Source organism: Oryzias latipes, chromosome 4 (genome assembly GCF_053564925.1).
Source record: "Oryzias latipes strain Hd-rR chromosome 4, Olatipes_Hd-rR_3.1".
Classification (NCBI taxonomy): Eukaryota; Metazoa; Chordata; class Actinopteri; order Beloniformes; family Adrianichthyidae; genus Oryzias; species Oryzias latipes.
This window is the reverse complement of record NC_136240.1, coordinates 36,114,297-36,136,345: the sequence shown is the minus strand read 5'-3', so window position 1 is coordinate 36,136,345 and position 22,049 is coordinate 36,114,297. Positions and strand designations below refer to the sequence as shown.

Sequence of the window (22,049 nt, the reverse complement as noted above, 5' to 3'; positions counted from 1 at the left end):
ATGCTTGTTTGAATTCAAGTCAAAGACTGTCTGAATTCCCACCCTAAGCCCTAAATACTAAAAACTAGATAGTGCAGGACTATGCAGTGCCCTGGATTTTAAAAGCAATTCTCACGCCACGCTCGCTACTTTTTTGTTGTTAACGGCGGATATGATGTCATCAATTTCACGAAGTTAAAATCTAATTGATATTCGCGTTTTGTGACGATTATTTATGAGTTCACTGAATTCTGAAGATAAAAACGTTATTGATTTATTAAAAAAATACATTTAAATACATTTTTTGGGCAAAAATTGTTGAGATGCAATGCATTGTGGTCTATATTCGCAGATCTAGTGAACATAGATGCACACTGGTTTTTCGCAGAGACTTCTGGGAAATTTCTAGTGCTCTGTGTGATGTATGGTGCTTGCTTGACTCCGACCACTAGGGGGAGTCTGTTTTGTATGGTTCAGGGTGTGTGTGTACAGGAAGAGAAGAACGAACATGGTGGAATAAACAGAGACACGGTTCTGGATAAACTGGCCTCCACGTGTTGTTAATATCAGGTCCAACCACATTACACTCTGGATTTTGGATTTGTAGATTCAGACAGAACTACAAATAGTGCACTATATAGTGAGTACAGCAGGAATTCGGACACAGCGAAAGTCTCTATAAAGGTTTTATTTCAGGTTTTACCAAGTACACATGCAGTTTTCCTGTATTTCCAGCTTCTCCTGTCTTTGAATCTTCTCGCACTTTTTTCCATAACAGAAGGATTTTGAACCGACATAGAAAATAGAAAAACACAGCCAGATTTTTGTTGATTCAAAGCAGTGAATGAGAAAAATAAAAAGTCAAAAATCATCCACACTTGCATAATATTTATGTAATAACTGCGTTTAAGCGTCGTTAAATACGTGTAATCTGGGTGATTCTCAACTGAACAAAATGTTGAACAGCTCAAAACCAAATTCACGTAAAGACCCGTCGGCCTAAACCCTCGACAGACATCTGCGCACGTCGACAAATGACGACGAAACATTCTGAATGACGTTTATCAGGCATGTTTTATAAAAGACATATATTTTATATGCTGAAACTGTACGTAGTGGCTGTGTGACACGGCCTTTGGGTAGAAAAAGGCATTCAGGCTGAAATTCTGCAGAGAAACTCACAATTTTAGAGCCATTTAAACCAACCAGCATGCTTCACATCTGAAAAAGGCTTTAAAGAAACTATTTGAGATCTTAAAACAACACATGGATTCTAACTCAACAAATTGCTTGGGGAAAAACATGCTCTTCCAGAACTAACAATCCAGCTATCTGACTGTAAGCACAAAGGGTTCATTACAATAAAAGCCCTGGCAGGAATTCTCCAAAGCTCTTACAAACATCTGATGATTATGGCGGCAGAGCAGAAGCTGCTTTCTGCTCAATTGAGCTGAATATTAATAGGGTGATTAGACCTAATTGTCAGAAGCCACTTATCAAGGAGACGCATTTGCCAGAGGATGAATAGCAATAGAGATGCAAACTGTGGTCTCAAACCCACCTCTCTTTGTAATGAAGCGGGCGGTCCAGTGGTCACGCCCCCTACAGGTCAGGTAACACGCAAAAATGGGATAAAATGACACAATTGCTTTGGAAATATGGCACCAGAATAATGTGAACACCTGCTCGGAGGAGCATATGGATTCTTTTTGGGTTAAAAACTGTATTAGGTGTCGAAAACAGAAACTCTTTAATCCACACTGGGCGTCGGTCGACTATAAAGGATCTTTTCTGCAAACCTGACACTTTATTTTCCTCGTGTTAGCGTCTCACTAAGCTATACATTTAAATTCTGGAGGTTTTAGGGCTTTTTTTTAATTTTAGGATCATCAATAAGGAAAAGCGCCATATTTCTAGAACATTTAATAATTTAACATTTAATTTAAAAACAGACAGGCTGTCTGGAAGGGACAACAGTTGTGAATTATTGATCTGTCTCTTTCTTTAGATATTATATGACGCTATAGTGGAACTAAAATATTATATTTACAAACTCCTCACCCTGGAAGGACAGACGTCTGAACCTAAAACAATAAAACCTGAATTACACATTACATCTGTCAGCTGTAAGAAAAATCTAAATGTTTTGATGAAGCCAATGAGAAACATTTCTATTTTTCCTGCTTTCCACACCTCTTTCATGTCAGTAACATTTGGGAATGGAGGCTCCCCAAGGCTTTGGCTTCCTCTCCTCCAATTACCACCAATGTCACCTCTCCTTTTTTTTACTTTCATGCTTCCTCTTTCATTTCATCTGCCAGTTTCAGCCCTCGCTCGGTCTCAGTGGCCTTTCTGTCTCTCAGCGTGTTTCTCTATTCTGCCCACAGGCTGAGCTGGAATAAAACATTCCAGAATTAGACCGCAGAAAAGCAAATAAATGCCAACTTTATGACCCACTATTTCAACAGCGGCCCTGACGTTTGTGTGGTTTGCTCCAACTCAATTTAATACTATCTGAGTCTCACTGCTGTTTGGATGAAGATGATCTGGATCCACTTTAGATTATGATTTCAATCTAATTGTTAAAATAAATCATTACACCATTAAAACGAATCCTAACAAAAGTGTATCTGTGTTTCCCTACTGTGTGTTTATGTTGAAATTGTCAAACAATTATTGTGCTAAACTTAAGAATCATTTTAAATTACACCAGACTTAGTATGAGCCGACTGAAAGCTTTTCTTTCATTGTTATTTGCTTTTTGGCAAATAATTGTGTTGTTTTGGAATACACAAATCCTAAATTTGACTGAAACAAAACTGCGACCCACAAATGGAGGTTTGAAGCGAGCAGTGAAGAACGTGTTTGAGGATCCCAGGTGTGAAGGTGATGCATGTGTGCTGTGATGTCTCCAGAAGCACAGAGAAGACCAGCTTTGGTCCTGCAGCGCACAACAAGGATGAGTGATCAGGAAAAGCCTTTACTGATCACTTTATTGTATCTACTCATGATTTTGATTTGGAAATGCACTTTGAGAATATTTTTAACATGTTGAGTGCAGGACAAATCAAAGCTTTTACTACTAGCTTTATCATTAGAAATAGAAGTAAAGCAAAAATACAGTAAAGCCTCCCAAACAAGAACCCTAAAACTACTCAGAACAACAAACCATTTATCTAAAGTGCCTCATAAAAAATAGGACTTTAAAATGCTCAAAGTATCAATTTAAGATTTTGAGCAATAATTAATTTACAAATTGGGTCCTACTCTAAAACAGCATCCCAATATTAAACAGAAAGCCTTTGGCTCATCACCTACACCTACTAAACCCATGCACTTGTGCACGCAGCTCCCTCTGTGCATGATTTTATCTGCATGCATGCGAAGCCCCAGTCCGTTTAGTGTGAGCGCCGAGTGAGCAAATCCAAACATCAGGACAAGGTCACACGTCTTCATTCGCATCACTGTCCACAAACAGCTGAATGCTCTTTACCGCTATTTACTGAGACAAGATCTCTGAAAGCACGAGCGTGTGTGAATCACATCCAAACCTGTCTTCACCAGTTCACTTCCCTTTTTTCCATTTCTGTCAAGCAGTTTAGAAAATAAAAGATGAACTTGAATCTATCCAGCCGAGGACGTCTGACCTGCTGGCTGTCAGCCAAAGCTTTTCATCTACGCTTAATGAGACAAGTCATCCCATAACAGAGGTTAAAACAGGACTGAGAGACTGACTAGTGTTACAAAAATATGCTGATTTCTAATCAACAGGGTCTGATCTCATTATGCTCTCCAATCAGCATGAGATGTAAAGACCCACTCAGAGCAAATGATCTTTCTGTTGTCTTTAACATGCTCTTGTGGCATTTTTCTGATAATGGGGGGCAGATATTAAAAAAATAATGCTTAAAATTGCCCTTTTGAGTTTTTCTTTCTTCAAATTGTTGTGAATCAGGAACAGACGAAATAATGCAGTTTGAAAAAGATTGTATGTGTGACGCGCTGTGGAAAATACGTCGGGCTTTGGACGATCCATGAACGTCTTTGTTTCCCTGATCTGAGCTGGAATCTGGATCCAAACTGCACGGATGGATGGATCTGATGTTTCTGCCATTTTTATTGCCCCAGTAATGTTAGGTTAGGAGTGTGAGATGCAGTAAACTACGGTGGCCCTAAAGTGCAAAGCTAAAGCTAAAACATTTTTAAAAATTTCAACTACAGCTAAAAAAAGCTAAACAAATACTAAAAAAACAACATTAATTTTTTAATAATCAAAATAGAATTGCAGAAATCAAAACGCAATTCCGAAAGAACAAAATGAAATAGAAATGAAATGTATTGGAAAACAAAACTAATTTCCAGAAATTGAAATGAAATGTCAAAAATCAAACAGAAAAGGCAGATACTATAGACATCGCTGACAAGAGGACGACATTCAGTTTCAACGATGGACAAATCATTCAAACATCGAGTACCTGCCTTTTCCGGTTGCTTATTGTCTCTAATTTTTTAACATTTCATGATACCTAGATTGTTTTTTGTTTTCCCAAAGTTGTTTTTTTCTTTTATGAGGGATTTGGGAAAGGTAGGAACTCTGGGACATCGCTGATTGGATGATGCCGTGTGTCAATTTAATGTGTTTTAGGGTTGAGAGATTTGTTGCTGGGTTTGCCCTGCTTGGACAGTGTAAACAGAGAGATCTCAAAGGCCCCGCCCACAACTCTAATGAACTCCTGCCGCTCTGCAGAAACTATGTCCTAGAAAACGACACAAGTTTTTTATTTTGGCTAAAAATCATAACTAAAGGACAACTGGGAACGCTTTGAAAATGGATCAAATGATGATCTGTGTGAGACTTAAAAGACATAGAAAAACAACTGAGAAAACCATTCAATCTATGCTTTCACTTCCACTAACGTGTTTTTTTCTTATTATTTATTCTAAGTAACTTCTGCTCATTCATGAAGACGTAAACATCTGGGTTTTTCTGTCGTCCTCCTCTTGGTGACCCCTTCCTCATTCCAAATAACTTCATCATTAAAGAATGACCTTGACTCCTCTGGTCACCTCTCCCTCTCTGTCCTTAGCCCCCCCTTGCCAAGCAGACCATTATTACCCCCTACTTGCCCCTCTCTTCATTCTATATCTGATCACTCTTATGCAACATATGTCTAGAAAAGTAACACATGAAATAATTGTCCTTATTTGAACTCTTTATGTTTTTTTCTAGTACCAGGAGAATCACTTTATGGATTCCCTAAACAAACCTTCGCCCCACCCCCCTCTTTCCTCTTCAACTCCATTCATGCGGGCTCTAATTCATCGATGAATAATGGATGGACAGAAGAAGACTTTCATCTGCCAAGGTTCTTTTTCTCTCACCGTCTTCCTCTTGCAGGATGGATGTAGTGCTAATGCAGGGCAACATGCATTGGAGATGAGCCCAGAGACCTCCCACTCAGTCTGTTTGTCTGTCTGCTGCCTCGGGCTCTCGCTCTCCTCACAAACACTTTCTGTCTTTTCTCTTCCCCACTGGTCATTGAGAGGTCCTATCCATTTCTTTTTGGATAACACAAATATTCACAATCACTCTATTTAAGACATATTTGTCCCGGCAAATATTTTCCAGCCGGGTTTCTTTGTTTGTTGCCATTTTTGCTGTTTGTCCCCTGGATCCAATAAGTCTCCTGACCTTGGATGGGCAATCCTATCCCCGTATTGACGCTGGCCTTGCTGCTTCCCTCCCCTGTAAAATCCTCTGAAGTCACATCAAAAGACTAAAGGTTGAATTCTGCAGCAGACTTGCTCTGCAAGATTCATTCTGCAAGTTAAACCTAAAAAACCAAAGAGAAAAACTGATCAAAATAACAAAAACATAAAAAAACACACAAACCAATATGTAAACCATAAGTTTAACCTTCAAAAAGACAATGTTCTGCATCATTTGTTCCTATGCTGCCGCATTGGCTGGGGGGCCACCTGCATGGAGGACCAAAAGGGAACGCCCCCCTGCAGCATTTAGTGCTTAGAAGTGAGCACGATCAGCAGCTTGTCAAAGTCCCCATCAATAATGCAGGCAGGGAAGCCCCCGGCTGCCATCTTGTCCTGATGCACCCCCTCTACCTGTCTGTCTAACTGTACATCCATCTGTCTCACTTCCATTCAGCTGCTTTTATCTCTGACTGTCTGACCTGCAGCCGTTCTGCCAGGGGGGGGTTTGTGTCAACAGAAGCTCTGTTGCATCAGTGAGATCATTAAAATAGCCTTAGATGTATGTATTCATGTATTCATTTACCTTAGAGATGACCAAATAACATTTAAGCTTTGTTACGTTGTGCGGCGCCGTGACAACGGTTCTTTAGGTTTCACTTCTAGAATGGATCTTGCAGAGCAAGTCTGCTGCAGAAATCGTTTTTATTTTTTTGTATGACAAAAAGGGATCCAAACCGTAAAAATAACAAGAATAAAGTAGTAAAAACAGGTTGAATATTTATTTCTGTTATAAATGATTATGGTATAAGCGGGATAATGGCCCTTTTTCCCTTTCCGATGGGTCATAATCCAATAAAGTCTTGTTTATTGACAGGTTGACAGCAGTAGTTAGAAGGGAAAAGGACAACAAACCAAACTTTTTCATTTTCATTTATTTATTTATTTAAAACTTATAATTTATATATAACTTCAGGTGAAACATTAGAAAAGGTCATTTTTAAAACGTTTTTTTTACCATAGAGAACATTTACTGCAGCAGGGTGACCTTTATGGTACAGGAATTATATGAGCTTTTGTATAAAGTAAATAGTCATTATGAAAAAAAAAAAACATTTTTTTTTTTAATATTTCAATGTTTTTAGTAATGCAGAATTTTCTTTTAGTTAATTTGCATAAATTCTAAATACAAAGCAGTTCCAAAAGGTGAAATATTGTGTTTTGCTCAGTAAGAAACAAGGCCTGAATGGCTCTTTTTAGCCCTTTAGACTTTTATATATTCAAATATGTCAAATATTTTATCATAAACAATACCTAAAATTTGGACACAGGAAAAAAGAAAACCCAAATTCAAAGTGCTGGAAAGTCCCGTTCACTGGGCGAGGGGAAGAATGAAGAGAACAAAAGCCGTCATAACAGGTGCTGTTCAAACATATGTGCAGACAGAATAACAATCAGCTCAATTATACACAGCAGCAAGCAGACAAAATGGCCAACAAGGGAGCAACATGAACAACTGAAAGTCAAACAAAAGCATTTTGTGTTGGCTTGGAATAAAAGTGCAGAAGTTGAAGCTTTTGGGACTTGGATTTAAAAAAATCTGTTTTTTTCCCCTTATTCAGCTTTGCTCATTCCAGTGTTTGTAAAGTATGAATAAACATGTTTTCTGTCCATCAGGTTTCCTCACCTGTTGTTCACCTGTTGTTCACTTTTGGTCAGCTTTCTCCAAAGGTAAGTTAGGTGTCTGCATGAATAAAAGAGTCGGACAAATTCCCACATCTCCATTAATTAAGAGCAAATGCAAATAATTTGACGTTTTATGAATCAATAAAGACATAAAATCACAAATTATGTGACTGCTTAACCTCATGATGTGCACTATGCTGATTGTGTGATAAACTGGTTTGTCATCAGCATAGAGAGGATTTTGTTCCATTGTTTTAAAGAAAATGTCGCTGAATAATTTAGAGTAGACTGTCAGTTTTTCTTTCATTGTTTTCATGTCATTTGATTTTTCCTTCACGAAAAAATCTAAGATTTTATTATACACGCTGTGTTTTCTGTGATATTAGTTGCGTTTCTCCTCCAAATTGGCCAGAGGAGCGACTCACACTCAGTAGCAACTTATTTTTGATATATATGCATAAGTTTAGACATAAATAGGCTCACGTGTTTGTTTAACTTACAGCCTATAGAGGGCGCTGTTGATGCATGAATCACTGTTTGCTGTTGACAGCAACACAGAAGAAGAAGCGCCGTCCAAGACAGACATGGAATCTGATGGTTTTCCTCCTGAACGTTCTGATGGTTTTTCTTGTTTCCATGGAAACATCATTCTTGTTGCTTTAATTAGTTTTCTCGCTGGACTAAAGCGGGACAGCAGGTCATCACACTGGGTCACAGAGGAACAGCTGCACACACCGTCATTCAGATGCAGCCTCTGCAGTACAGAAGGTCATTGATTCATAAATGTTCCACTTCTGTCTTAAAAGTGCGACTTATACTCCAGAATATGAGGTATGTATGTTATATCCATATAATGGTATTCTATTAAGTTTAAAGACTGCATTTTGTGCATGAACAGCCCATAGTTTTTTATATTGGGGCAAATAGAAATTGAATATTTTTGTAACATTTTAGTTTTTTTTATGTTCTCATGGCTAATGTGCTTTTCTAAAAGAGGGGATCATAAGGTAAAAATTTAGCATTTGTACCACAAAATGCATGATTTGTCTAAAATATCAACATAATATGTATAGCAGATAATAACATACCATCCACTATACATAACCCCCTGGGAGGTAAAGCTCCTGTTTTTAGTGGTAACTCCAATTAAATTGTGAATTTTTGACTTTAAATTGAATGGATTGAGTAAAGAAATGTAGGTGCAGACAATTAAAATGACCAATATGCTTTGATGCCATAAACCATAAAGGAGTCGTAAGATCAAAAATCTGAAGTTAACTCTGACTACATTTAAGAAGCAACACTGGTACATTTCTTCATAGCTTTGTCAGAAGTTTCTCACCTCTGAAATGAAGAACATTTCAGCAGAAATCCTTTCCCTTCCCCCTGAGCTGTGAGTCAATATTATGTCTGATCTGATTTCATGCTACAATATGAAGGCCTTATCACTGCCATCTCCAGCATTTACCCACCGCCGTCCCGTGGCTCATCCACACACAGATACCAGTTATCCAGTCATTACTGAGAACTGGGGTCATAAAAGAAGGAATTAAGCAAAATGAATTATTTGTGCGCTTCTGAAAAAAGCCTGTTGGAATGCGTCTGAATGAACTTCTGTGAATACTGTAGCATGACAGACACTGACAGACACTGATTCCTGCTGAAGCTGTGAGTTTATCATTAAGCCCGTTGTTCATATGTGTGTGTTCATCAACAGGGGGATTTAATTACATTGTGCACGATCCATGTTAATGGTTGGATTAAGGGAACCAGCTGTTCCATGTTGTTTTCCGTTGGATCTCCGTCGTAGAGGAACATGCCTGTTTTCATTTCAGTCATGCATGAACCCAAGAACAAAGGCCGAGAGGTGAAGGGGTCATGTGCGCATAAATGTGCACGCGTGCTCCATGACGGCTTGGAAGTAGAACTCCTAATTACTGCAGATCTAGTTTAAGCTGAATAATTAAATGAGACTAAAAAAAATGAATTTTATTTAGCAGAGAGGCTTTCTGCTGTGGAAGCTCTATGATCTGATTAAACTAAGCCAGAACGCTATCATGTCAACCAAATATGCTCAAAATATCTATAAATGTTTATTTTCTGTTGCTATATTTAGATTTAATTTCTCATGGAGGCTTTCAAATGCTGCCTGTTTGTTTTCTAACTACAATTCTCCATCAGGTACAAGTGACCAGTGAGAGACGGAGCATCTGGTTAGAATTCAGAAAAATGTCCCCTTTAGGCAAAGGAAACATCTTCTGAATACAAATCAGTCTTTTTTTGCCGAAGCAAACAAATATAAAGAAAGAGAGGAAAACACAGGACGTTATGGGAAAAGCTCCATAGTCTCCATTTTATTACTTCCATCATTTATTTATTGTTGTCATCAGAAAATGTCCCTAAGGCAAAGAGGACAGAATGACTTAGTTATGGTAGATTAATTTAGTACTTTATTGATATAAGTTAACCTTTTCATTATTGCTATTCTTGCTTTGATTTGGTTAAAATATTACTTAACGTGAGTTCAAAAGGTTCTAAAATCCAAACAAAATCCAGACGTTGAAAGTCTAGAGTTCTACTTTAGCCACAACATGCAAAGAATAAGTTAGAGAGTAAATATTATATGATTCTCTGTGTGGTCTCGCTTTGCCCTCACTGCCATTTAAATCAGATTGAGGGGAAAATGCTGGAGTAAGTCTGCATTTTATAGTTCCTGCTAATCTTGTTCCACTCATAAGAAGTCAACCAAGCCAGCAGCAAACCCTTGACTCAGAACCCCGTTTGTTTCTATTTCTATTTCCCATCTTTCCTAGTAAGACTAAACAAGTACAATACATACTTTTTCTGCAACACGAGGGGAGAAAAATTCAAGATTGCTGGATAAAAGCAATATTTAGTTTCATTTCCTGTGACATTTGTATCTGTCGGTTTGCAGAAAATGCACTGCAGCATCAAATCTGAGGATACCAAATAGTTAAAACAGCAGACCTGATGTAATCCCTCATGTAATCCTGTCAAACTCGCGCCGAACCATTCCTACCAATTTACTAACCAGTTCCATGAGTCGAGGATCGGTTTTTATTTTCATTTCTTTATAAAATGACAGTTATGGGCTAAAAAATAAAACTTTTTAACTTATCATTACTTCACTTTTTCCATCCCTCCCTGTTTGATTGAGTTTTGAAGACTTAGATTTGAAAAGTTTCCCAACATGCATCTCTTTTGTAAACTTTCTTTTTTCAGATTCCTTTTATTTAAATGAAGCATTTTCACTGTTTCAGTTAAAGTCCATTTCTTCTTCTCTTTCTGTATATCAGGATCATTTCAGAACACTGAAGTGACAGTGTGTAGTCGAAAGCTGTGAGATAGTTTGATCTGATGGAAGTGCTCAAGTTATTTAGGTCAAACAAACAACATTTAAAGGAAATGCATGACAATTGTTGCAGCAGTTATTTAATAAATATAAGCAAACAGACAGAAGAGGAAGTCAAGAGACTCTTAAGGAGGATAGTTGGAGCACAAGTTGGATCAAAGTTTCTGCAACTTTCTGGTTTTCTTTCCACTGTTATGAATCTGTCAATGAGGCCGTTAGCAGCTACGCTTCTCCTGTCCACAGTTTTGTCTCAACAAAGTGCAGCCGACTGAGGAAAACCACAGAAGCTGATCAGTGCTTGTTGGAGCAGAACGTCACAAAAAGCAGCAAAAGTCCAGTTTTGAGTCGTTTTTAAAATACAGATTGCAAATATTTGAAGGATGTGGTTTTACGTAGAACCTGTAGGTGTGACCCAAACAGACAGAGAGACACTAAAACTGATGCAAAGCTGTTAATTAATGGACCACAAGGGCACTAATAAATATTTTTGCATCCAATTGAATGATAAAAACCCTAATAAGTATCCAAATTCAATTAGAATCAATACTGAAAGGTAAAATGCATTTCTATAGGGGTTATTTGACATGAAAATACACTTCTTGATCTATTTAAATACACCGAAGACTAAACTGATTTGTCATCATTCCAAAACATATTTTTGAGCAAAGCTGCCAAGGAGAATTAAAGTAGGTCATTAAAGAAAACAAATATAAGACTTTTTTTAATTCTACATTTTTGTCTATTGTATATTTTTAAGTCATTTTTGGGTTGATGATTATTTTGGATTTTGATGATTTTTTTTGGGATTAATGATTAATCTGGTTTGATGAAACATGTCCTCATATCTGGCAGCACAGGCGACGACATCCGTGACCGGAGAGAAGATATTGCTTCTGCAAATGCTGAGCTTGTGGACCTGCTCTTATTGGGTAAGATGTGGACAAGCATGTGAGCCCTGCCCAGACCCAAACACATGACAAACCAGCAAACAGAGCTGCAGTTAGCACTAAAAAGATGGTCTCAGTCTGACTGCAGGGCAGTGATTGGGAGGTGGCAAACACGCACAGATGAAGTCTGGCAAACGTTTGGACTTAAAGTCATTTTCACATGCAGGGAACTGTGGCCGTCAGCATATCACCCCAGGAAAAGTTGAGGATTGGGTTCTAAGTGAAAGTGGACCGGCCCAGACAGTGTCTGCATCTGCATGCTAAGAATATCCTTTGACACATACTGTGGTCAAATATCAAGTAAACAAATCTATCAAACTGATTCCAGAGCTCAAAGCAGGTCCTCGGGCGCGCTAACAGACCCCACTGTTATCCACACATGGCCAGACAGAGTGTGTTACATTTTTATCACTCATGGAGAGGGTCATATCACACGTCCGTCACATCCATCCACTCGACCAGAGCTGAGCTCTGAAAGCTTAAAGCGTTGGAACAAAGCTGCACAGCATCAAGAACTAGGCTGGTTTTTCAGCTTTTTGGAAAAAACATCCTCAGGTTGTGTCTGAACTCCTTCCTTCCTGCATGCCATCGTTTTTTAGCAGTTAGCGATTAGGGCAGGAATTCAGACACAGCCTCAGTCACTTCTGTGGGCCAATAACCAACACCAGAACCTCACCACTGCAGGTCTGTGAGCCGTTCATTTTGGGTTTGGATAAACATCTGCTGCTTGTGCACCAAAGCTAGAAAACAATCTATTTTTGTTACACTTAAAAATGAAACAACTTCCCTAAAAGCTTTTCAAAAGTTAATCTGGACTAAGACAGGTCCTAACTAAATCCAAATGATATAATAAACAAACGTTGCCTGCTATGTGACCAACCAGAGTGTGCATTGATATAAACCAGCAAACGTGTCACAGTATTGTCACTAGCAGCAGGTCTGCACATTTCTAATATTTCTGCAGAAAAAAGGTTGTTTTTTGGTGTAAAGTTCAAAAATGGGCTCTGGCATCAGGTGACAACAAAACTCCTTTTGCTTTGTCTCTGTGTCCCAACGGTTCACCTTCTTACCTTCTATTGATGGAGCTTGGTCCTGGGCGCCATACAGCATTTCCTTGAACGCCTGGAGAGGGGAAAAAAAAACATCATTTAAAAATGCAGAAGAAGACACTTTAGTGTAGGAGACAGTCATTTGTAAAGCTAAATTGATCCAAATTGTCATGGTTTGAGTTTGTTTTGTCTTGGGTTTTGCTTTAAGTTCTTGTTCTGTCTTGTTTGGTTCTGTTTCCTGTTTTATTTTGAAAGGGTTCCTGTCTTGTCATGTCTTGAGTTTTACTTCCTTTGGTCCCCATCTGCCCTGATCGTGTTCACCTGTGTCTTGTCTGCCCTGTCTGTATATAAGTCTTGTCTCTGCCTTCCTCTTGTGCTGGTCCATTAGCTTTTGTCATGGTGTTTACGGCATCCTGTCTTAGCGTCCTCGTTCTATGTCCCTCGCCACGCCACGCCACGCCACCCCACGCCACGCTACGCCACAGTGAGTTTTTGTTTTGTTTTTGTTATCCTGCTCTGCAGCGCCTTTTGTTTTGTTAATAAACCCACTAGTCTTGAACCCTTTGGCCTCCCGTCTCTGCGTCTGGGTCCTACCGGCTCTTGAGCCTCCCCGCACATGACACAAATTTGTCTAAAACGATGCATTTCTTTCGCTTTATGTGTGAATATTTATTAAAATTGGTAAACAGTGTCCATTACTTTGTGAGTCCAGTTGACCAATAAAAGTGCATTTAATCTCTTTTAGGTGTTTAAAATCTAATGTGCAGAAGTTAAAATCAAAGGTGAGTATGAACCGCAGAGAGGAAAAATGCCACAATAGGTTCAAAGTGTTTGCTGTAACCCTGAGGAACTAATACTGGGTTGAATAGCTTTTTTTTTTTAATATGACGCAAATATCTAAAGTTTTTTTGGTTCTAATGGATGAAGATACAAAAACCACAATGGGATAAATTAAATGAAGTAAAGGGATGAACACAAAGTTTTAACTGGAAATTTCTGCAAAGTGACAGAATATGTGAAGTCTATCCCTCAGAGTTAAATGATCTTTGCACCTCTCAGCATCTTCCCTGTTTGCTCATCCCGACCAGCTCCTGCTGAGCTTAAAGAGGTTCAGACCTGCAGAGTTCAGACCTGATTCTGCTCCGTCACTCCCCGACCTCAAACTCATTCCAAAATACCTCTTCTGACAAACGTACAGAAAAACTCTGACTGCTTTGATTAAAAAGTCTAGTTTCAAGTTTATTTATATGAGAAGGACAATGTATGTGAATAGACATCTATTCAGAGAGTCGTAGGTGTAAATGTACTGGATTATAGCAAAGATGCTTATCTGCATCCATGATCCCCTGGCAGGTACGCAAGAAAACAGTAAATTCAATCTAGAATCCCACACATTACACAATTACATTACAGAAAAGCACTAGAAAATGCATTATTTGATTATTAAATAGCAGGACATAAGATCACGATAAGAGCATTTGACACAACAGTGTGACAATAAGAGAGTTTAGAGAAAAGGACATCAAATCAAAGGTAAAACACGGCACAGGAAGAGGCAATAGAACCAGCCTCAAAATCCTTCCCTCACTCCTGAATGCTCTTTCTAATATAAAGCAAAAAGCGCAGTGACAGTAATAAGAGGCTAAACCGGTGGACATGAACTGATGAGAGCATCCCTGAGCAATGACACAGATCTACGGGAAAATTAAACCAACAGGAAACTGGATGCTGGCTCATCATCAGAGAGGGAACTGACTCATACTGAGGTCAGATGAACTACTGGTTTTTATGAAGCCCTAAGTTTCTGCCTTTACTGCAGGATAAGATCTAAAAATTCAAAGTTGTGCTGCACAGGTGCTGGGGAAATCATTGTGAATCAGGAGCAGACGAAAGGATGCAGTTGGAAAAGATCTGTGATGTAGAAAACAAGCCACACGCTCCCTGTTCTGCTCCATTGTGATGCATCCTTCCAGATACATACTGTGGATCCATGTGCGTTTTTGTGTATTTATTTTGGCTAAGAATGGCATCATTTGATTTAACCTCTGTGCTATCCTATGACCCCCCCCCCCCCCTTACATTGACGTGTTCTCCCTACCATGACAAAGGTGGATGAAGGTGGAAAGATTTCATGTAATCCATGGACACCAGTGAAGATCACAAATCATTGAAGAAAAAAGGTTCAGAGCTCTGTCTAGTGGGTCTAGATGACCCACCTCCCAATGGTAAAGTGCCTAGGATAGAACAAGGGTTAATGACCACTGGTAACACTTAGAAAATAGATCAAAAGATGATCGGAGTGGGACTTTACGGACTGACCTGAAGATATGATCTGTCACATGTCAATCAAAAGGCCACACCCACAGCTGTAAACAAATTTACAAAGCACATACTTTTGACTTTTGATCTGACTGTACTGTGAGGATTATAGAAATCGTGTTATGTCTGATTATATTCATGATTTTTTCTAATGAAACAGTAATCTGCACATAATTTAGTTACTCGATCAATATATGCCATGAAGATTTCTGAAACTGTCATGTCTATTTTTTGTGATATGTCTAAACATATTCAGGATTTTTCTAAAGCATAAATATCTGATAAAAGTGATGAACGGGATAATGAGGCATCATGTAATGAAACGGTAGAACAGGGGTTCCGGCAATCTTTGATTGAATGTCTAATGATCCTAAGTTTGATACGTCTTTAGATGAATGGATAAATGCTGATTGTACTGTTTTTTGTATTATTATAGATTATTATAGTATCACATTTTATTATTATAAAAGACATTTTATGAATTGTTTTATAGCTGTTTTTTGAAAAAACAAGCCTTAGGATTTTTAAACACTTTATTGTAAATTCATTTATTTTATTTATGGCAATGAAAAAAAAATTTAATTTCAAAACGGCCACTTCTCTGTTTTTCTCTGTTGTAGATAAAATCATGTTTTGTGAAAGGACAAACGTTTGTACAGATTCCTGCAGCACCTTTACGTCTTTCCATAGGAGCTGAGTGGATCTGTGTGTTGGTGCAGACCACTCAGGAACGCAGAGCATTAGTGGCAGCGTGTTGATACTTGATACTGGCTCCTGTGCAGATGACGTTGGCTCTATCAGCCAAGCCTCCTCTGCTCTTCATGCTGCAGTGTTTCTGTCCTTTCCTGGCAGAAATCACAGGGGACTACGCGTGTTTGAGCCATCTAATGACCGGGTAATAACTGCCAGCCGTGGCCCACTGATAGGTGGGAAATAGGACGTTTGATTTAAAGAAGGGGGTGGGGCATCTAATCAAGATAGAGCCATTTCCATGGCGATGGCTTTGACAAGAGAGATGCTCCTCTGGGAATTTAGTTCATTTAGGCTCCACAGTAATCATTTGTTAAACCTGTAAAACTGCAAAAACAAACGTACCTAAAAAATCTAACTGGGATTAAGCTACTTAGAATTTACTTATATTTTCTGAACCTACATTTCTGAAAATGCCCCAATCCAATAAGCAAAAACCAACAAACATATTCCAGTGCTTTTTTGTCAGATCAAATTTTCTTCAAGTGGACGTGAAAGACTCCATTTTTCAAACAAAGAGCCAATATTTCACTTTAATCTGCAGTTCTGGATCCCTATGTGAAAGGGGGAGGAGAGAATGGGAGGAAGGGTGCAGGGCAGGTCTGGTAGGGGACCAGATGTCCTCCCAGTGGGGGAGGAACGAGGAGGTGAGGAAGATGAGGCAGGGGGGAGGTATAGAGAGGATGTTCTTAGCAGTTGCCATGCCCATGTATGCTTTACATAATGCTCCTCCTGCAGCCTATAGCTGGACTCAGAAGTGTAGATATTTCAGACAAATAACCTAATTACAGATGAGTCATTACTAAATTCATGTAAACACTTTCAAACTGCATCACGCAATCATGTCCAGTAAAATGACACCTGTACGTTTGCTTTCTGTCCACACACTCAATGCACGCTTTGAATTGGTTCCTCTTGTCCACAACAGCTATAAAAATAAATGAATGTATTTCAGTTTTTCAATTCAATTTTATTTGTGTAGTCCAAATTCACAACAACAGTCGTCTTGATGCGCTTCGTATCGGTAATTGAAAAAGCATAACATTAAATCAAAAGGATCATGAATACAAAGAGTTCAATAGGAAAATACTAAACTGAACTAACAAACTGACTAAACTAAACTGGACATCCCTGCCCTCAGACCCCCCTTCTCTGTGAGGAAAAACAGATTCCGGAAAAAAATGGAGAAACCTCAGGGGTGCCCACATGAAGGAGGGATCCTCCCCCAGGACGGACAGGCGATTTACCAGAACTCTTAGAGAAGAATTAACTTATCTAACCCTACGGCTACATATATAAAGTCCAGCAGACGAGCTTCATCCAGATGAGTGGGGGTCGTTCATCCCCCACACAGACACCTGAACTTCAACTCCAGTCCTTATTCTCTCCTGAAACATTCAACAGGAATAACAATCACCTGGGGGAAAATGGTTTATTATTTTATTTTAATAATTTACTTATTTAATTTCAATATTCATTTCTGAATGTCCTTCTTGCTGCCGCAGATAAGTGAACTACCCCATCGTAGGATAAATAAAGTGATATGATTATATATATATATATATATATATATATCCCTTGTTCTATCCTAGGCACTTTACCATTGGGAGTTGGGTCATCTAGACCCACTAGACAGTGTTTCTTCAATGATTTGTGATCTTCACTGGTGTCCATGGATTACATGAAATCTTTCCACCTTTATCCACCTTTGTCATGGTAGGGAGAACACCTCAATGGAAGGGGGGGGGGGGGGGGGGGGGGGGGTCATCTAAGATATATCTAACATATATATATATGACATTGTTGATATTTCACCTTAAAGCGAGGTCATAAATGCTCCATCAAAGCTGAACAACTATAATCAAGATGACGGGACGAGTCCTTCAGGGTCCCAACCACAACCTGATGGGCTGCTGTGATGAAGCATTACAGGAAATGAGAGCCAAGTGTTTATGAACACATGCATGGTGCTAAGGACGAGTGGGCTGGATGTGGATGTGATCTAACACAGGACAGAAAACAAAGACCTGCTTGTTGCTGCTGAGTTTACACCTGCTGCTGAAGCCAGAGCTGTCATTTACAGATTCTTTCATCTGTGTTACGAGGAACCAAAATACAGGCAGAGAAGCTGCATTAAAACAGAAATCTATTTTTAAAATGTTTTGAATACGTTTATTGCTGTTTTGAACAGTTTTTATTTTGTTTTATCCCTGAATGTTTTCTTAAAGACCCACTCAAAGGAAACTGGTGTTTTGGGTGTTTTTAACATGTTCGTGTGGGATGATGATGGAGGATATTTCTAAAGAAAATTAAGCCTAAATTGTATCTTATTGTCATTATCTTGTATTTTATTAGTCAAATTGTTGTGAATCAGGCGATGAAAAAAAAATGACGTTTGAAAAAGCTTCCAGCTCCGCCCCTTTCTGATCATCCACCTGCAGACCAATAGATCCTGGTCTGAGCTAGAATCTGGATCAGAACTGGACGGATGGATAGATGTGATATTGCTGCCGTTTTTGTTGAACTAGTAATGCTGTTGGGGGTGTGAGGGGCTGTAAACAGACAGCAACTTGGAGGGGAAGGGGTGGGGTTGCTCTGCACCAACAGCCCCGCCCACAACTCAGAGATGAATTTCCAATGAACCCCTGTCACTCTGCAGAAGCTATGTCCTAGAAAACAACACAGTTTTTATTTTTATTTGTTACCATTGTGGCTAAATAAAGCATAATTGTAGTTAAAAGACCACTAGGAACATTTTGAAAATAGATTTTAAAAATGATCGGAGTCGGACTTTGAGAGATTTTTCATAAAATGGCTGAATTGAAACAAAAACTTAAAATATTAGAACCCAAGAAGACTCAAAACATGTGATCAACAGAGGATTAAACAACTTACACTACAGACTTAAATATAGCTGGGGGTTGAGTACCTTAAACAACAGCTCTAACCTGGTGTGGTCATGACATGGGAAGAGGAGCAGGAAGTCTGTAAACTAACAAGAACGGTACGAAGAAGTAAACTTCTATCATCTGAACAAAAAAGAAGAAAATATAAATTTTCCAAATCTAGATGTATTTGTTGTTATCCCAAGTTTACAACAATCTACACTGTTTGTGAAAATGTCTTTCAGTCATCCAGCAGCAAATTCTGTGCGGTTCTTCTGCTTCTGTGTTTGGCTTCCATCCTTCCTGACATCAGCCTACATCCTCTGTCTTCTGGGACAACCGTCTGGAGAAAGCAGGACACAGTCCTCCATACCAAATAGCAGGCGATCATACAGGCTTATCGCTGCAGTCCCACTGGATGAAACACTAATTACTCCACCGCTCATTGTCTGGTCATCCCTCCACAGTCAGATGAAGCGCTTCCCTCAGTGGGGCCTGTGTTTGCTGGAACAGCCTCCTCCCAGCATGCCTCACATCTGCAAAGGAGCCGTCTGACTGATCTGAACAGGTGGCACAGGTTCCCACTCAATATGGATGAGAGCGAAAACTGGGCAGAAGGTTAATGATCCAACTGGACAGAACAGCCCTTCACATCGCATCTGATCCGTCATTTGAAGACGCTGCTGCAATACCATCATTTAGCTGAAGAACAACTCCTGTTTCCAGGCTGCACTCAAGCAATTTTTTTGTCTTCAATACGTTTATTCTAGATTTCTGATCAGTTAATCTATACAGGGTCATGGTACTGCTTTATTTTTAGATCTAGTCCACATTTTTTTAGAGGAAAATTCAATTTTTGGATAAGATCAGAACTTTTCTCTGTCTGAGATGCATTTCTGACGGAGGTCAAAGGCTCCAACACACCAACATCGCTGCTCTGCATCCTCTCTATATGATTCCGATTTAAGAGCGAAGCAAACAGGATGAACAGCAGAACATCTCGCTTTCTCTGCATAATTCAGAAGCTGTCGGTGACATATATGAAAACAGTTTGTGGATTCTGACATCAGAACGGAGCAGAAATGATCAAGTAAATACAAACTAACAAGCACAGATTTTTTCTTTATTGTTAATCATGTCAAAAATGCCATAAAAGATCAAATTGAATGTCAAAATCTAAAAAAGCACAACTAAACAAAGATGAAGGAAAATCAATGGCCATCCATCTCAGGTCAGCGGATGCTATAGAGAAGACTGGAGGTGTAAAATGGCTGGTATAGCCACGCATGTGTCCCTGAGATCTGACTGTGGTTATGAGGACGCCGCACAGCCTCATTGTTCACGCCATAGTGTCCAAAGAAAACCCACTGCAGACTTGAATGATGTTCAAGAGCACCTCACATGCATTCGTCTTGTTCTGATGTTGTCTTCAGATGATAAAAGCACAGAAACGACAACATGCCATTGGTGTACAAATAAAGAGTTGCAGCGACTTCACAACTTATTAATAAAATCCAGGACACGATCCAAAAATAAAACCAGTGGGGTGGGTTTGTGCTGGGTGGGGGTACAGGTTGCTCAGGGTGAAGAAAAACAGGGTCTTTGTCTATAATTCATTGAGCAAAATGGAACTGAGCATCGTCTGCAATGAAGCTCTCAGCATAACGGCACCAAGACGTGAGGTCTCACCATGTAAAAGGTCTCACTGCCAAAAAAAAAGAGAAAATTCCACCATATCTAATAGAAAAACACAATCCTGACATTAAAACATATGAGGTGGTTGTTACTGGTTCATGTTTCCAAACAAAAAAAAACAAAGAAAAGAACTGAAATCAAAAAAATGCATCAATCCAATATTACAAAAATACTGCTAATAATACAAAATGTCAGGATTATCACTCTTTCGATTATTTTTGCATAAATAAATAAACAAGGTTTTAAATGGAAAAAATGGAGGCTGTTTGTTGAAATCATGGTTCTAGACGATAAACACAACCTATATTTAAATATTAAAACAAAAAACTTCAGGTGAGCAAAAAATAAAGCCAAAGACACTTTATCTTTCCTATAAAATAATATATAAAATATAAAGATTATCTCTCGTGTTTGAACAAAACTAATTATTTTCACTCACATTTTCCAATTACAGCTTTTTCATCCCTTATTTTAACCTTAAAATTATTTATGAGATGTGTTTTTAGCTCTAATAAATTTTGAACTTGGGAAAAAGCTAAATAAAGTCTGAATGCCCCTTTAGCTTCCATGCAGTGAAGTGCATTAACAAAGGGGCATCCTTTATCTTTACTGTCGCTTATTGCCCTCTTGAGAAAGCTGCACTTTAACTGAACATCGATGTTTAAATCTCATCTGGAAAGAGTTCTTGATCATCATCCCTACAGAACCCGCTCCTCCAGTTTCCCTGAAGGCATGAAGGCATCTCCATGTGTGCGTCCGCGCACTGCGGACATTCATTTCCCAGCCTAATGCAGATAATGTCACTTTACCTCATACTGGAGGTACTGCTTCCTCCACTCCGGAGTGATGTGGGACGCCAGATGCTCCGCGAATTTCATTTTACTGCGAAAAGTTTCCCGAAAAGCTCTGCGTAATCCGCGCGCGCCTGTCCTTTTTCCGCGTCGACGCGACTTTTGTTCCGTCAGGCAACTTGCTGCTCAACCTGCGGCGCGTCAGCGGACGCTCCGCTTCACCTCAGGCTCAGTGCGCTCCGAGCCGCTCCCGTCCCGCACACCACGCGCTCACGGCCGGGGCTGGAGGGGCAGTGGCTGCTCTCTAACAGGTGGTCGGGCCGCGGACGGTGGAAGTCGCCCCGTGACTTTGCTCGGTGCCTCCCTGGGCAGTTCTGGGGACATTGCGCTCCGCCATGCAGTCAACTCCACTGACGTGGTTGCGTCAGCAGAGCGCGCGCTGGCAGCACGCGCTGCCGGGACCTCCTGGTAACTGTTGATACACAAACAGCGTCTTCTTCCTCACCGTTTGCGTCTGAAGAGCCCGTTGTTTATTTCTGCAACAATATTACCAAAATAAATGAAACTTTGCAGAACTGAACTGTTTAATGTTAATGTTTCCATCACAACTACTTATTTTAAATAGAATGATACTTTGTTTTTTTAATAATAACAACAGGTCCATTTAAAAGCATTATAAGCTTTAAAATGGATTTGTTTCAATGCCATTATCAATAACAAAAAAACAGAACAATAAAACAATAAATGACATTGATTTTCAATTATCGTAATATTGTAAATAATTTTTTGGGAAGCCCTAAAGATTACATTTTATTAGCCAGACTTATTTTAGTTGGCAAATGGCTCCTTTAAAATGACTTGAAAGT

The 22,049-nt window shown here is 39.2% G+C and overlaps 1 protein-coding gene across 1 annotated transcript in view; it reads right to left on the bottom strand.

The window, feature by feature from the left end:
- Positions 1–21,657, bottom strand: part of xpr1a (xenotropic and polytropic retrovirus receptor 1a) — a 72,734-nt gene extending 51,077 nt beyond the window's left edge. Inside the window, exons 1-2 of the mRNA XM_023954612.2 lie at positions 21,202–21,657; positions 12,765–12,816 (exon numbers count right to left, since the gene is read on the bottom strand). Of these exons, the coding sequence (XP_023810380.1) occupies positions 12,765–12,816; positions 21,202–21,270 (121 nt within the window). The 5' untranslated portion in view covers positions 21,271–21,657. The remainder of the gene's footprint in view (positions 1–12,764; positions 12,817–21,201) is intronic.
- Between the last annotated feature and the right edge of the window lie 392 nt (positions 21,658–22,049).